This window comes from Chaetodon trifascialis, chromosome 22 (assembly GCF_039877785.1).
Source record: "Chaetodon trifascialis isolate fChaTrf1 chromosome 22, fChaTrf1.hap1, whole genome shotgun sequence".
Classification (NCBI taxonomy): Eukaryota; Metazoa; Chordata; class Actinopteri; order Chaetodontiformes; family Chaetodontidae; genus Chaetodon; species Chaetodon trifascialis.
In genome coordinates this window covers 19,049,409-19,066,695 of record NC_092077.1, presented here as the reverse complement: position 1 = coordinate 19,066,695, position 17,287 = coordinate 19,049,409, and the positions used below count along the sequence as shown (strand labels likewise).

The following is a 17,287-nucleotide window of genomic DNA, read 5'->3' as shown; positions in this document are numbered from 1 at the left end:
ATGCGGCCGCTTGTTTCTGAAGCTACAGACGGACAGAAATGTGACTTCAGGAGCGAGTCAGTCCCACTCGCAGCATTCTCCACCCAAACACAACAACAACACAACAAGCAGCTCTGTTCCACACGGCGGAGGGAGGAGAGAGGAAGGACAGAGGGAAGGACTGTTTACAGCCAACTTTTCAAAATGTCACACAGATAAAATGTGACCGACGGGACGAGTTTAAGTTTGCTCATTTCAAAACCAAGAAGGAAGGGGGCGGGCCGCTGGAGCATCGAGCTGCTCGTAAAACAGCGATGTGATTATTTATGTAACCAATTCAGCAATTAAAGCATTTCCCAACGGCCCATAAAACCCTCTTTGGAAAGGTCTTTCCAGTAAGAGTGGAAGTTTGGAAAGAGGATCTGACGAGGCCAGATGACGACAGCGTGATGATGAACGGCTTCCATTAAAACTTCATTATGAAATGGACGTGAAGGGTCTCATGATGTGGCGTATCAGAGACGAGAAGGAGGGTGGAGCGGCCGAAACCAGCGTCCTATCATCTCTACAGTATCTCCACCCTCCATCGCCACAGGAAATATCTGCGTTTGCGAGGGGAGGGTTGGCGGATGGGACTTAAGTGCTGTTATCACTTCTGAAGCTCCAGGGTCACAGCGGGGGGGGGGGCAGGGTTTCCCGCTCTCAGACGTCCACTTTCTGGAAGCCCTTTAAATCCACCTTTCTGCTGGTGCATCTCTGCCTTCAGAAGTGACCACGTTTCATCATGTCCAAATGTCTTCAGCCTCTGCTGACGAGCCTCCTTCACCGGTCGAAGAGACAAACGAGGCGTCAGCTAAAGCTAATTAATGTTAATTCATGAATAATTTGGCAGAAAGTCAAAATGAAACTCTTGGCTCGCGGACTACTTTTTGTTCTATTGGCAGCCACATCTGCAGCCAATGATCCTGTCAGCCGAGCTCACAACTGTGTAAAGCAGCTGTTTGCATACAGAAAAGGTTCACTGACAAACGCTGTTTGGAAGATCTCGCTTTAATACAGACGTCTGCAGTCCGCATGAGACCAGATGAGTTTACCTCATTATCTGCAAGCAGGACCTCTCTCTAAAAAACCTGATTTTATGGCCCAGACCTGGAAACGAGGTGGGAAAAGGAGCTGCAGATCACTTCAGCAGCAAATCCCTCCATCTCAGCCCGTCGCATCACCTTCAGGAGTCATCAGCTCCCATGCAAACTTTCCTGCCTATCAGATCAGTAATTCATGCCTATTAACTTCATAATTGTGAATCACGAGTCAGATACATGTTTAATCACGGCTTCATGTCTTCTGCTGCTCGTCTCACTTCAGGACTTCGTCACGCTTTCGTTTCCGCCTTCACACGCAACGAAATCTAGATGTCAACCGAACCAAGCCATTTAACTTCAGTGACTTAGAAATGCTGAAAGCTAAATTTCATTTGACAGCATGCTCGTGAAAAAGAAGATTCAGACCAAGACGATCACATTAATCTCTGCATCTCAACATCAGACCACCAGAATACACTCAACACAATAATGTTCCAATATTAAGACATCATATCATGAAAATGTGGTTCTCCTTCGTCTCATTAACTTTTAGCTTTATAACTTTTAGCATCAGCAACATTAGCATGCATATTAATCACACACTGGCTCTTTATTACTTATTATAAAGCACTTATTAATGCATTATCTTGCATGAGCATATTCTGCAACTACTCGGCCATTAACTAAGAGTTCTCCCTCAATAACCTCCTAATTTCTGCATATTGATATTAATAAAGAGCCAATATGCTGCTAATGTGCAGGCTAATAAGCAGCTGAACATTAGCATAGAATGGACCAACTGCAGCTTGAGTGTTTGGCTGTTTGTGGCCTTTCTTCATGTCCGTTTACAGTCAACTCTAAAGGTCATTAGGAAGTGAAAATGAGTGAAAGAGCCTCCCAGTGTCTGTGCTGCAGAAACAGACCAGGACAGGTTAACGTAATGTTAGAGCAGCGATGAGCAGAGCGCTGCAGCGCCGATACACATTCCCACAAGGCAAATATTCATCAATATCACAGTGTGCGTCAGAGGGTGAAAACAGCAGCCTGGGAGATAATTAGATGCAGTCAGATCGCTCAAAGTGGCTAAATGTGGGTACAGATCAGAGGAGCTAAATACAGGTACACCGAGTCCTCCCAGGAGAGGCATGATGGTCAGACCCCTCCTCCTCCTCGCTGCAGCTGATTTCAGATCTCTAACTGCTGTTTAGCTGATCCGCTTTCTTTGAACTTGCTATCAGCTGTTGACTCTTAACGTAGAGCACGCGGCGCTGCATTTCTGGGATGACAGGAAGTGTGTTATTATCTTCAGCAGATAGCTGGGAGATAGACGAAGCTGTGCAGCTCTGACACAAAGTGAGAAAAGTCGCCGATCTTCATCTGTTTACGGCTCTGAAGTCATTTCCTCGTTTCTCTGGCATGCAAACAACGCGCGCCCACATCTGCAGCGATCGCACTGTGATTAAACCCAGACTGACTTCTGTGCTGTAAGAATATTATTACCCTGTCAAAATGAAAGACTGAGCCTGATTTAGAGGCCATATCCCAACAAGTGGACTTAATTAACTGTCATCCTGTCACACTGAGCATGTGCAGATGACAAACGGCGGACGAGACGCCTCTGTGGTTGGATGGATTCAAATTTCAGGGCGAGACTTGAGACAACAGCTCCTGTAATGAACGACCGCCTGCGGGAGCAACGTGCAACATATTTCAGCTGTGAGTAAGCAGCCTGAAACACACATGCACAGACAACACACACACTCCAACGGGGTTTGATCAGCTGATCGTCCCAGCAACCAGCGATGCAGCAGAGGAACCGGTGCCAACATCATGACCGTCACCAGTTTGTCATTAACAAGACCGGACAAGTCGAGGCGGGTGGCAGCGGAAAAGCAGGTTTTTTAAGGCACATACGGATGTTTGAGACCCTTTTTAGTTCGTCTTTTTAAGGGAATCTGTTTGCTAAGATGTAAAAATCTGTTTATTTTGTGAACCGCAGACCAGAAGTAAGGAAACCGCCTGATGAATCTTATGAAGATTTGTTGGGATTCAGTGTGTTTCTGAGTCCTCTGCTGGGCAATAACTAATGACCATCATCTATCAGCTGCAGTGAACCCTGTCAGCGTGTTCAAGGGTGGGAAACATCACAAATCATCCTCACAATTTGATTCAAAAGGCTTATTTTGGGCAGTTTTTTCCAGCTCCTGTGCAGCGTGTGCCAAACCATTCATTAGTGCGTCTGCTCCACTGAATATGTGAAATGTATGCAATATAAAAAATAAGTAGCGGTTAAGCTAACAGGTCACGATGGAGGTCACTGCATCACAAAGGTTCAGAGCCATAAGTTTGATCCTTTTGTAGAAGCAGAGCTCGTCATTATTTATTCAGCAGTGGAGAAAAGTGATCAGAGTTGGTCGAAAGTTTTGTAAAAAGGCACATCTGTCAGTGGTGGAGGGTAAAGTTCGACTCGAGGGAAGCAACTTCTTATTAGCGACAGACAAGAACCTTTAATCTGAACGGATTCAGGATCACAGAAGCCTGTTTTCGAAATCATTAATCCAGAACTGATCAGTTCCGTTCTTGCCTGACAAATCCCACCATGCACACTGTTATTAGCAGGGTGATATTTAAACTACAGCAAACAACAGAGGCAAGTTCACTTCTCTGCATCCTCTGCAGACGCTGTGATGTTTGAGGGCTGCAGAGAGTCGGTGTAAGCAGCTCGCAGCGATCAATGCGTTCTGCTCAACCCGACACGAGCACTGGAAGATACCAAACAAGCCCAGATGCTGAAGTGAAGCTGAACCACTGCAGGAAAAGCAGCACTTTGAGATCAAACTGAAATGTTCTGCCGCGAAGGCCGACAGCAGCAGCATGATGAGCATCGCGGCTTCGCCCTTTAGGGAGGACAGACAGGCAATTAGCCCGGCCGCCACAGCGTGGAAGTCAGCGGGCGGCGTCAGCCTGACACCCGCTGGGCCCGGACTGTCTGCCGGTCCCTCCTCAACGAACCGGCATGCGGCCTTCCCTTCGACCTGCATCCACACAGGAACACGTACGAGCCTGCGCACCCACACGATGCCGACAGATGGTTCACAAGTTGGCACGCAGAATGCAAAAAGGTGTTCTTGTGCGGAGCTTCTGGCGCAGTACTACAGTTCTTAAATCTGTCGTTTTGCTGGAAATATTTTAACTTTATATCACGTTTCACGTCTGTCAGCTCATAATATTTTGTGAAATTATAATAAAACTTGCAGTAGCCTCTGACCAAATGCAGGCAGCATGTAATAATGTTCTGTAAATAATTCAACAACAGCATTCACACACAAAACAATGTGATAAGTGTGCCATTGCCACTGGAAGAATCCACTTCATGCCACCTCTGCTCGCACTGATAATTCAATTTTCCCCCTTCTGTTAAAACCCGGCGTATCGGGTCAGAGTGAGGGCGACGCCTCCGGCTGAGTCCATTAAAATGATCGCAGAGTCGTCTGGTATCAGTTCAGAGGTTAAGCTCTAACATTAAACTGCTCTGATCACGGCTCCTGGAGTAAGATGAAGACATATCTGAGCTCGTTCGCTGTCCACAGAATGAAAGGCCTGAACGAAACATCTGCCTCCATCCATCATTTACCAGCAATGATTCAGGGTAAAAGCCATTTCCACCCAAAATATTGTCTTCCCAATGGAATGCAAACTGCAGCGCATACTTGGATGGTTTAATTGGTCCTCCATGAGTGCACTAGTGGGGTTAGTTGATAAATTAAAGCTGTTATCAAAGCCAGATGGCGAGAGACAACAGGCGTTTTGTACCTGCATAAAAGCCTTTAAAAGTGAATCCTTTCTGGCGTTTAGAGGAGCCACATTCAGCTTTTTTTACACTGGCTCACATTAATGCTTCCACTTCAGAGGGCTGGGACCTGGCAGCAGGTTGCTTTATTACCGGGACACGACTGCCTTATGGAGCAAATCAGGACGAGACCACTGCAGCACAAACAGAGCTAAAGCCAACGTGAAACTTTATTCATGTTCAGTGAAGCCAATGCAGGTGAAAACCCAGAACGCACAGACACACACACCCTATGCAAATTTAAGCAGACACAGGCCCAGCAATGTGACAGAGAATGAAGGTGCTCAGGAAAAATTATCATAAATTATCATCAGTGTCCTATTTACAACACGTTTTAGGCGAAATCTGCAAGAAGCACCAATTCACCTGCCCATCAACCCCTCGTTAAATTCATGCAAATTGCCCCTCTGGAGGTACGGGGGCTCCGGTTTTATCTGAAAGGCACTGAAGCAAGAAGTCAACAAGCTGTGGCTTTCTTCCGCCTGCAGGGCCAAAAAGTCTGACAAGCTTGTGGCTACGACAATAAAAACAGCGGCGGTTTTGCGTAATAGACAAGGATCGAGGCCATCGCACACAGGCTGATCCAATCAGGAGGCAGGACGAGGGGTCAGGGGTCACAGAGTGCTCCATTACCTCAGGCACCATGCTTCATTATTCATTGCACACCAGAGAAAAGCAGCTCCAGGACACACACACACACACACACTTCCACCATCATGTCCCACAGCAACAGAGCTATTACAGCGGTGACTCGAGGGGGCCGTCCCTCCCGTTCAGAGAAACGCCACACAGGCACAGCGAGTTTAACCTCACCCACAATGACAATGACAACAAAATCATTAGCTTCATTCGTAAAAAGGAACATTTCAAAGCCAAATCTTCAAGTATCAAAAGTGTCTTTGAGTGCTGTCCAACAGCTGACGCCTGCCTGGAAAACACTGAGCAGTACGAACCCCCCTCAGCCCTCTGCTCTCTCCAGAGAGTTCTTCCTTCTTGTGCAATATGGATGTTCCAGCTTTGTAATTTGTTGATGTGTGAAGCAACAGCAGATCAAATATTCAGAGCGGTTACTGCTGCCACTAAAAACTCTTTGCCGTTTCACGGCTCCGACCACAACTTTGCCAGCGAGCATCAAAATGAGCTACAGGTTGTTTTGCTTTTGTGGGCAGATGATGTTGATTTTCAGTCGCCAGCAGACGTCATAATCACTGTTGATTAGAGCAAGATCTCCAAGCTCTAGATGGTCAACAGGAAGTCAGATTCAATGGACAACCTGACAAGTTCACCAGCGTCCTGCAGGAATTGGCCAGATGTGTGAAGGTGATGGAGGGTTAGACTAACGTGTTCGTCTATGGCTGCAGGTTTTTCAGCCCACGTTTGAGCCATTTGGAAAGGCTGGAAACACCTCTTCCTTCAGATGAGTCGACTAAATCTTTAGGGATCAGACCCCAGAGCAGAAGATCCTCAGATGCAGAACTCAGACCATCAGCGTCTCCACTGAAACCTACATTAAACTAATGAAGACGCTGTGGATTAACAGCTCCTGACAGCGAGGCGGGGTAGCTTTCATTCTTGGTTTAAGAGACTGACACTCATGAACAGCACAACAGCAGACTCTTCACTGTACCGGGGGAGGACTGGCCAATAACCAGTTTTAATAAAAGGGCCCTGATATTGGTTGAACCTCCTGCAAACATTCAAGGCTCATAAATCTGCTGCCCTGGCCTCACATTGAGCTTTTCCCCCACAGTTTTCCACAGTATGTATGTGGACAGCACTGACTTCTCGTGATGCTTTGAGTCAAATCTTTGTGCTTTATCTGTCTGACTTTACAGAGAAATACAACCAGTGAACAAATGTGACATGCTGCACATGCACACACCTCCAAACCTGGCCGCTGCCCTGCGTCTGGACGGCGACACCAGCTCCTTGACGATCTGTAGGACCTGCATGCTCACGGGGAGGCAGCCGGACGTGCCACAGGGCAGGGGCAGCCCACTCTCGCCCTCTCATCCCCCACGACCTCATCCCTCCCGGGCTCCTCCTCAGGACTCATGTCCTAATCCACATCACAACTCCAGGCTCCTGGGGATCTTGACTTCAGCATCCCAAAGGAGAAGGAGGAACCACGTTTCTGCTCTGAGACCTGGAGCTCGTTTCTGGGTGGTGCTGGCTGTTCCAAAAAAAGAAAACAGCCTTCTCTTTAAATCTTCTGCTCCTCTTTTATCTTTTTGATGTTCTCCCTCCAGATTTCAACACACACAAACTCGCTGCCACTCAAATGTCCTCGGGTACTCTTTGTCGGCGTTCCTCCATGAAACAGCTGCTCTCCACAAACGCACACTACCTGACTGAAGTGCTTCACCTGCTTCCCACGTCGCCTCTGGTCCACATCAGCCTGCAAATCTCAACTCAACAACTGGCAGCTGCTGAAAGTCGCGGAGGATGTTCGCCGTCTTCACCTCAGCTGGAGCGCTCTCACACACTCTTCATTCGGCGATCAGCGGCGCACAAGCAGAGCAGAGCGATCCTCTTATTTCTTCTTCTGTGGCTCCAGCAGACAAACCACCTGGCTGCAGTGGATCAATGCATGCACCGCTGACCGGTGACGATGCCTCTCAACTGTCCAACTCTCTCATCTCCTCCTCGGACTCCCGTTTCCTCTCCCATCGCCCTCTCCTCCCTCAGTCCTGTGAGCGCTGGCTGCTTTGCTCGCTGTCCTCCCTTCACATCCTTTAAATTCCTTTTAATGACCGCTTCCACTCACTCACCCACAGCATCTCCTTCCCTCCCTTCCTCTCTCTGAGTCCCTGCACTCCTCCCTCCTCCTCCTCATTGTGTCGCTTTCTGTCTGTCACCCACCGCCTTCTTCTCGTGTTCATTTACTGGGAGGCTGAGGACATGAGCGGAATGCAAAGGGGGTAATTCACGGCAGGAGATGCGTCCCGGTGATGATTTGTACCCGGCGACATCAGTAACGCTGCTCTCCTCAGGTTACGCCCTCTCACATCTTCAACTGTTTTTGTCACAACTGCCACTCCCTCAGCATGTCTGTTACTGTACTGATGTTCTTAATAGCTGCTACAACACAGAAAAAGCTCATTTACAGAGAAAATCCAGATGTAACATCACATTGTTGTTTTACAATACGCCAAAAGATGTTCACGCTACCAAAACAACCACCCATCAGGAACAATTATCCCGTTCTGTTCATAAATCATTTACTCTGACACTGGAGGCAGGCGCTGTCTCACTTCTTCTGGACCTCGTGGCCTTTTGTACTGTACATCACACTGTCAGAAATAATTGCCTTCTCGGTGTGCTTGGTATTCATGTTGCAGCTCGACACTGATTTAACTTTTACAGGTCTTTTCTGTCAATTTCTCCTCCTTTATGGCTCCTGTGGGGTTCCTCAGGGATCAATCCAAGGCCCTGCTATCTTTTCCCTGTTAACGATGCATGGTACTTTCACATTTTTTGCATATTTGATGTGTGTGCACCTGCAAGCATCTGCAATTACATAAATGTGGGCTGGATTCAGATCTGATTGTGCTTCTTGTGCTTTGAAACATTGCAGGTTGTGGCTGCAACTCCTTGTCGATCATTGACTTGCTGGTTTGTGGTGCCTGCAGACAGCTGATGCATTTTTAAAGGCGTAAAAAAACGAGAAAGCAAGCAGAAAAGAAAGTGAAAGTTTTATCAAAAAACACATCAAATGCAGCTTTTCCTGCTTTTCGTGACATCTCCACAACGCCCTCTACAGTGCTAAAGAGCAAAGGCGACTCCTGAAGATGCTGCATTATGTTTGAATGTTGGTTGCAGACAGCGCACACAGTCGCAGAGGAGATGGGGTGTTCTGCATGTGACCAGCGTGATCGATATCTGTGATGCTGGTTCTTGTAAAACAACCTTTAAATGTGCTTTTAAGAGATCCAACTTAAAAACTGACTTTCTGAAACCAAGTTAAATGACACTGGCAGTGCAGTGAAACCTCAACCTGTCCGCAATAAGCATCAACTTTCTAAAAATACCAAAAAGTCATTTTTCATGAGGCTAAATTTACAGCCGAGATATCGACAGAAGCAACAAACAGTGACTAACTAATGTGGTTGCAATGACCTCAAACATCATGAGATGTGACTCATCACCACAGGCCGAGGTCGTCTTCTTTCTCATGAACATACATGAGTGACCCTTCAAACAAATAAAAGCTTTACCAATACATGAATCTCCAGATACTGACACTCACTTCTGGAAAATCACTGAAGTGACTCTTTACAGACGACACAGGTTGAAACGACCTTCATTCAGCGGCAGATTTCTACTCGCTCGCTGTCAGAAATAAAGACTATCAGGGCTCCGTTATGGAAACTCTCCACCTCTCTCGTTAGCTGTGAGTTCATTTATCCTGCTTTCATCTGTTCCCTCGTTCGCCCTCCACCCCCGTCCGTCATTACTCCACCTCTAATCAGTCCACATACAGTCTCCCTCCCTGTTTCTCTCCAACTGCATCATCTCGCTGCACTCAGTCAATGCATGTATCTCTGATCTGATGTCGACCTTTCACTTTAAATGACATCCAGCTGGTGTTTGACGGTGCTTCGTGAAACAATATTCAGATTTAATGTAGAATTGATCAGCAGTTCACAGGGTTTCAATGGGAAACACGACTCCAATCAATACAAGCAATCATGAATATTAGAAAAATGGAGACTTTCATTGTTCTGAATGCTAATTCAAAGCTTTTCCATCCCAACATCTGCACATTTATCTGGTTAGAGGCTGAACTTTTACTTACTGCGTGCAATTCATTTGAACTGATCTGGAACAATATTCTGGAGTTATGTTAAATAAAGGAATAAAAATTGAAGAAAAAACAAACAAACCACTGTCTCTATCACCTCCTCCTCCTCCTCTTCTTCTTCTCTAGTTTCAAACCCAAACTGGATTCCCAGCAGCCCCTGCGGTCAGCGATGTTCTCCTATATCTGTACCGGAGCCCGTCAGAAGACGACCTGAAGACCAAGCGACCTTGAGCAGCGGCACTTCGCACACCTTCAGGGCACCCGAATGCATCGCGCCATTACTGCTCACTGCCATGTTGAACAGGAAGACGCACACACATCAACACAGAGACCGCACATACGGCGTGTGCTGGTAAACACACACACACACACACAGAGCACAGCATGCAGAGAGAGCAGCAGCGGTGTGTAACACCAGCAGCCAGGTTCATTTTTCACACTAATGGAGTCACTATAAAACACTGTTCATATAATCCGCCTGTGCCACACGATGCACATGTCCTTGTGATGAAATGCGTCTGCACGTTGGCGCGTCGATCCTCCGGCTCCGACTTAAGAGGTCCAATTACTGCATTGCTGGACTGACTCTGCGGCTGCTGTTGCTAAGCCTCAGACCCACTGTTGCTAGGCTGTGACCCCACTACATGAGGTGAGAATGTGGCCTTTTACGCACATAATGGTGGTCACCTTTCAGCGACTGCAGCCTTCAAACATCTGCTCCCAGCTGCAGCAGCAACACTCCGAAACAGACCAGTTGTGCCTGACATGCATCAACACAACCACATGTATTGTTTTCTATGTTGAGGTGCACACAGGCTGCAGCTGGCTGCACATTCCTGCAGGTGGATGCATGTTTCCCCATCGCCGCCGCTGCTGCTGCTGCTGCTGCTGCTGGCTGGCGGTGGCAGCACGTCTCAGCCCTTCACAACACAACAGCTGCCATCAGTTCAACCGGAGGTTCAGAGGCCTGAAGTGGTCAGTGAAGTGTGCAGTGTGTCACCAAAAAAAGCAAAGATTTGTGAAGAATCATGACAAAAATAAAGAACTTTCCACTAGACTTTGGCTGAGTGCTACCTGAATAATCATAGACAGTTTTTAATTATAATCACTTAAATGATCCTTTTCAAAGTTGTGGTCGTCATTCTACTCGTGTTTCACGGCCTCGTTAAGCTGCTGCAGAGTGTCCGAATGACACAGGTCATATAAAACCCTGCGGCGCCGCTTCTCAACGCCCTCCTACCACTTCCTCGCCTCACAAGCGCTCACAGGGAAGAACTTTCCCAGGGATCAATATGTAATCTCTGAAAACTTTGGTGGTTTCACATTCTGCATTTCAATAGGGCTTATCAAAAGAGTCCCACATGTGAGGGAGAGAGGAAGTAAGGTGAGGGGGGGAGCACCTACGCTGACATGGATTGAGCTGATATCAGTGTGGATGAGTTGTGGGGAAGCAGGAGGATATTGATGGAGCCCTCAGCCTCCTCCTGGAAGAGCTCTTTGGTCCCATCATACAAGCACCGGATCAATAGGCCCTCCACCTGTTTGCCCGAGAGACAGATACTGTAAGACGCATCGTCGCTTTAATCTACGGTTCAGGTAAGCGCTCGGCCTGGTGGCAGCCCGCTTCACTCAAAGTGGCGACCGGGACGCCGTCAATACCGTGATTGGCTCTTCGATCTTGCACAGGCTGAAGAAACACGGCGACGACTGCGGAGAGCTGGAATGATCTGAAACAGGTCGGTCGATATGGACGCCGATACAGGTGCTTCTGCAGAGCGGTTAATTAGAGCTGCAGCCTGTTCTCTCATTTAATTGCTTCCTTTATAAAACACTAAAACTCTCATGAGTAAAAACAGCAGATTTGATCCCTACAGGATGGCTAGGTCTCAGACTTCAGTCTTTGAGCTGCAGAAAGCCAGTTTTTATCATTTTTGTATATTTCTGCAGAGTAAGAAAGTCTGTGAAACAGCATTTAAAGCTGTTAGCAGCTCCTAATACGGGGAAATTTGGCACTTTTCAGATTCCAGATGTGAGATTTGAGGGTTTTTCTGGCGCTTTGAGAAGCACGAGGAATTTACAATAAAAGGAAATGTGCAAAAGGCAGAGTTTCGCTAGATTACATGGAAGAGACTCAAAAAGAAGAAGCTTTTACCGTAAGGCCTTATCGTCAGAGCTCAGAATTAGCCGAGAAGTGTCTTCAGTTATCACGTGAATGAATGAATCTCTGCCTGTCAGGAAACACAGTCTGAAGGTTTTTCTGCCTGACGCCACTTTTTTTGCTTCTGCTTTAATTCCCTCCACAGAAAATGACAGCAGCAGCTCCGCCGTCGTCTTTCAGGCAACTCGCCTCTGCGTGATGCTCTCCTCTTCCCACTCCAGCTCGCTGAAGGGGTTTGCTTCAGGCCGCCACACACAAATCATGCAGACGTAACGCACGCTCCTCCGCTGGCCTAATGGCAGCGTTCTGTCGGAGGGGTGATTGAATCAGGCCGGGTGCTGATTGCTCGGCACATTGATTAACGCTGCCTGCTGCGCTTCAGTGCGTCGCGGGGGTCCTGCCGCTGAATGCCAATGAGACAACACGCACGGGAACAACATGAACATGAACATCCACCCGCACTTCAGCATGTCAGCTCGTAATTTAGCCCCACGCTCAAACATAGCTCGGTGCAAACTGCAGGGAGAGAACATCAGTCGCTCATGAAGCTAAGTTTGCAGCTAACCTGTTACAGACTGTCATGATCCCCAGAGGATGAATCCCAATGACTGACTTTTCATCTGACCAGTCAACAATTTCACCTGCACGACTCTTAGACTTAATTTTATGACAGGTTTGCTTTAAAACTGATACACAAATTACCACCAGCCTCAGCTGTATTTTTAGATTAATGCTAATATAGCAGCGTTAGCAAGCTAGCACACAAAACTCCTGCAAACTACATGAAACATGCAAAAGTTACCATGCTAACATGCTAAATTTGAAAATGCTCATGTATAAAATGACATACTAGCACCCTCTAGTAGTTTCATACACATTGATACTGCATCTTTGAAAAATGCTATCATGCTATCAAACCATCTCCCACTTACACTTCCAACAGACATGCAGCAGCATTATCCCAGCGGAGACATGTTTCTGTCCACCCAGTGAAAGACGTCCAGCAGCAGAGGAGCTGAAGAGTCACATACTATTCTAAAATCCAGTGTTTTGCACACTGACAACAATAAAACAGCGAACATCTGTCGACAGCTGGCAGCCTCAGAAACCAAAGTGTCTGAGGTGAAACGTCACAGCAGTCCGACACAGCATGGAGACACTGAAGCACAGTCAGCAGTTTGAGAGCAGTTTAATGTGGATGGAGCCACCACGGGGACGGGGACGGGGACGGGGGGGGGGATTCCCCAGAACGCCCTCCCCTCTCCTTCCTCTCTCGGCCTGGTGCCGTGCCACGGCGAGCGAGGGAATGGGAACGGACGGGAAAGAAAACACAGTGGAACAACATCACCGCTCTGCCTCACACTTCCTGTTTGCCCTGCCCGTGTCATTTCCTGTTTGAAGTGTGCAGCTTTTTGAGTGTCCTTCATGGCTGCTTTCATGGCGTGTTGTGAAATTTTCCAGCACCACCTGTCCGGCTTTATTCACGTCACTGCCTCTAAGAGCTGTTCACTGAGATGTGCTACTAAAAAACTCCCCAAAACGACTCACTTAAAGCAAACATGCCTGATGAATTCATGAGTTTTCAGACGTTGTTACTACTCTTGTCCTCAAGCCTGGCTGATGATAAACATATTTATTAAAAAACAAACTCAAACCAAAGCTCACTGAACAGAAAACATTTTCCCTGTTGTCCGGCTTTGTGTGTTTTGTCTGCTTTGAGCCGCATTGGTTCAGTTTAATTTGCTGCATGTTTGCATGCGGTTTGGTTTGGGTTGCACTGGCCCATAAACTACAAACCAGGATTTGTAAAACACAAGTCAGACGCTCACATGCGGCACTTTCACGAGGTCAGCTGCAAACCGCTCTTTCATAACATTTGTACTTCATTTTGACCGGATACTCTCATTCAAACTTTACTGTTGCTCCTTCTGTCCATCCTGCAGGAGGTCCCCTTCCCCCTCCTGAGGCTTGGAGTTTTATTTGAAGAGTGTCAGGACGGAGGATGTCGTAAAAATACTAATGGAAAACTCGAGCATACATTAGCATAGATAACAGTGTGTTTACGAGGTAGAAATGGGAAAAACAGCGTGAACACAGAGCTGCATTAAATGATGCTGGAGTTAGCAGCGTGACAGCTGCTGGGATGAAGGACTTGTCGAAGCGTTCTTTCTCACACAATGGATGCAGCCGTCTGTTACTGAAGGAGCAGTCGAGCTGAATAAAGTCATCAATCCAAACAGCAGTTTGCCTTCATAACAACCGATGGCAATCAAGTGTGTCTTAAAATAGCCATAAAAACATGCTAAATTCCAATAGAGCCTGCCACTCGTCTTGTAAAGGAGGAAATAAGTAAGGTCAAGTCCGATCAATGGTATTTGTAAAAGCCCCAAACACAAATTTGTCTCAGAGGCCTTTACGGCTGAACGCCATACAGCCCCCTCAGGGCTGCAGATATATGGCAGAAAAGCAGCAGTAGGAGAATTACAGTGCCTCTTTTTCACCCATTTGTACACACCCACACACACCATGCACATCGCAGGCATGACCAGCACTAGCTCTATGGGGCTCAGTGTCTGGTCACAGCATATTAAGTTAATAAATAATTCATTTTCAAAGCAAAAATGCCAGAAACGTGCTGGTCCCATCTTCAAAAATGAGAATATTTGCTTCTTTTCTTACTCTTCACGGCAATGAAGTGAATATCTGGTTTACATAAAGTCCCTCCTACTGAGATCTGAAAGGCAAGATAAACAGAAAATAAATAAAAGGCTCCAAACACGGCCTTCACCAAGGGCCGATAAATCAAAGGCCAATAAAGCAGAACGACTGCGACTCCCTCAGCTAACCTCTCCCAGGCCTGCGTGACCGGCCTCACAGCAAACAGCCATGATGTTTACCACAGAGGTGGCACATTCAAGAGCCTCTATGGAGAGAGCGAGTGTGTGTGTGTGTGTGTGTGTGTGTGTGTGTGTGTGTGTGTGTGTGCGTGTGTGTGTGCGGTACTGTTTACAAGTCGACAGTAAAGTAAACAGCAGAGGAGCGGGGGTTTGACGCACGCAGAGGCAGACCGCCGAAGATCTATGACGACACAGCCCAGGTGACTGCGGCAAGAGTGTGGGAGTCAACAAATATTATCCACAATGCCCCCGTGCTCGCCCTCGCGGTCTCGCGCTCTCACACACATGCACACTCACGCGTTCATACATCACACAGTCGATCAGGTGTATCCCTCCTGACATTGGTCGATAGGGTGTGAGTCGTTTATCACGGGTTGACGGGCGGTGAGATGTTTGTCACCGGCTGTGTGTGTGTGTGTGTGTGTGTGTGTGTGTGTGTGTGTATGTGTGTGTGTGTGTGTGTGGTGTTTCTCTCCAGTCACTGGTTGACTGTAAGTGGACTCAGGAGGTTACGAATGTGGTTTCTTGAGGGCTGATAAGATATTCTGTTGGTCGTAATGACCTGATGAGGCTGAATCACGTTTTGGCAGGTTTGTGTGTTACGTGTGTGTGTTTCTAATCTTCATAAACGAGACCGCTCGAGCACGATGAACAATGGGAGAATAAAAGTTCAGGTACTCATGCTACATTTGGTTTGGACATACGGTGCTTGTTTCAGCTTAGTACGCACTATAAACCAAAGACCTGGTCTAACTACGCTCCATGTATGTCTTAGCATTTGTGCTACATGCTGGAGGTAAAATAACAGGTTTAAAAACTACCAAAACACACTTTAATAGCCTTTTCCAGTGAGAAACGATAGCTAGCTTACCCAGATAAGATCAGGAAGCTAGCAAGTTAGCATTGTTAAAAAATTAAAAGACAAAATATAAATGTTTTCCTTATTTAACTGAAAACACAGAACCACATCTCTTTTATAGTCTGTTAGCTTAACTATGCTAGCGCAGTTAGCCTAGCCCATGTAGAAGAGTTATACATCTACCACTCACAGCTAGTAAACTGAAAACACATCAGCTAATCTGGACATTTTCAATGCCAACAAATAGCAGAGCTAGCATGAAAACAATCAAATTATTTTGTAAAAAATGGTTTTCGCACGTCACAACTTCCAGCTCTAGCTAACATTACCCACAAGCCTCCGGTGAGAAAAGTTAGCTTGTATCAGTAGGAGCGCTAACACCAGTAAATCACCGTTAGCATGAATCGTGGCAAAAGCAACAGTTAGTGGATTAATCAGTGTTGTGCAGTATCTATCCAAAGAGCTCTTCTTTCTTCTTCCGGTGTTTGCAAACTGGAGTCTGCAGCAGCACAGAGCAGCTTCTGCTCTTTGGAAATCTTCATTTCTGGGAAAACACCATCTAACAGCATTTCTGAAGTGAAATCGTGCTCCACGGTCAAATCAGGCTCCGGCTCCTCAAACAAACTTATATGTGGTCTGCTGGCTGGCTGCTGTTGTCAAGAGCAAAGAAAAGCCACGCCGACCGTCTGATGAACCCCAAGGTCCACCCTGTGTAATGTAGCTGGGAAACTTGATGAAAGTGCAGCAGTGAAGTAACCAGGTGGCTTCGCAAACCTTTCTCAGCTGCAGCCAGAGGCGGCATGAGCAATGAAAACGGTGTGAAAACTCCTCCACGCTCCAATCACCCAGAGAAATCCATCCAGCCTATCAAAATCCATTATTAAAGGCCTGAAACTGCACGCTTTGCATAGAGGCGCTGGTCTGTTTGAAAGGACTATTCGAAGCTCACTGAAATCTATCATTGTTCTTAAGACGCCGTGAAGCAGACTCTTCACCTTCTTCATGAGACGCAGCTTCATGTTTAAACTGGATTTTTATCGAATCCATGTTCCAGGTACTTTTACAGGTCGTGGGCACAACAAGGAAACCAGAACAAGTGCTAGTCCGTTACATGTTGCTCTAGAAATGCTAGTCGGTAAAATTTATGACAGTTGAAACTGCTAACAGTCATCAACTTTCACATGGATCAATAACCTTCACTTCCATACTAATCCTGCTTTAATAATTCACTTTTCATACGTGACAGCATCTGAGAAAAAAACTGTGGTTATTGCGGCAGGAAAAAGAAATCAATCAAGGCGTCACTGGAGGGTTAATTTAGCTTTTTAAATGCTGGCATACCAGGTAGCAACGTTAGCTTTTGTATAGCTAGCTCCAGAGCGCTAAAAGAAGCCGTTTGCTTAATATCCACTTTGGCCATGAGGTTTTACCGCCACCTGCTGGACTGGAGGAGCAGAACGACAGACTGTGTGTAGCATACTGTATAAAGAAAAATATATGTTCAGACAACGTTTAACCTTAAATTAATACTATTAAAATTGCTGAATTGTGCTCAATTTTGCCTGATTTCTGAGAGTTTTCTCAATTTTAGACTTCTCAATTAGTGTAAGTTTAAACTTTTAAACATGAGGGAAATTAGTCATTAGGAACATCCCTAG

At 46.6% G+C, this 17,287-nt stretch overlaps 1 protein-coding gene across 3 annotated transcripts in view; it reads right to left on the bottom strand.

The window, feature by feature from the left end:
• Positions 1-17,287, bottom strand: part of usp6nl (USP6 N-terminal like) — a 60,184-nt gene that overhangs the window by 29,117 nt on the left and 13,780 nt on the right. The window contains exon 1 of one of the 3 annotated variants that reach the window (XM_070992285.1): positions 12,806-12,869. The exons of 1 other annotated variant lie outside the window; for it this stretch is intronic. In XM_070992285.1, coding sequence (XP_070848386.1) covers positions 12,806-12,830 — 25 coding nt within the window. In that variant the 5' untranslated portion in view covers positions 12,831-12,869. Of the gene's footprint in view, positions 1-6,793; positions 6,978-12,805; positions 12,870-17,287 lie in introns of those variants that run through there. One more of the 3 variants, XM_070992283.1, reaches the window with a different exon arrangement.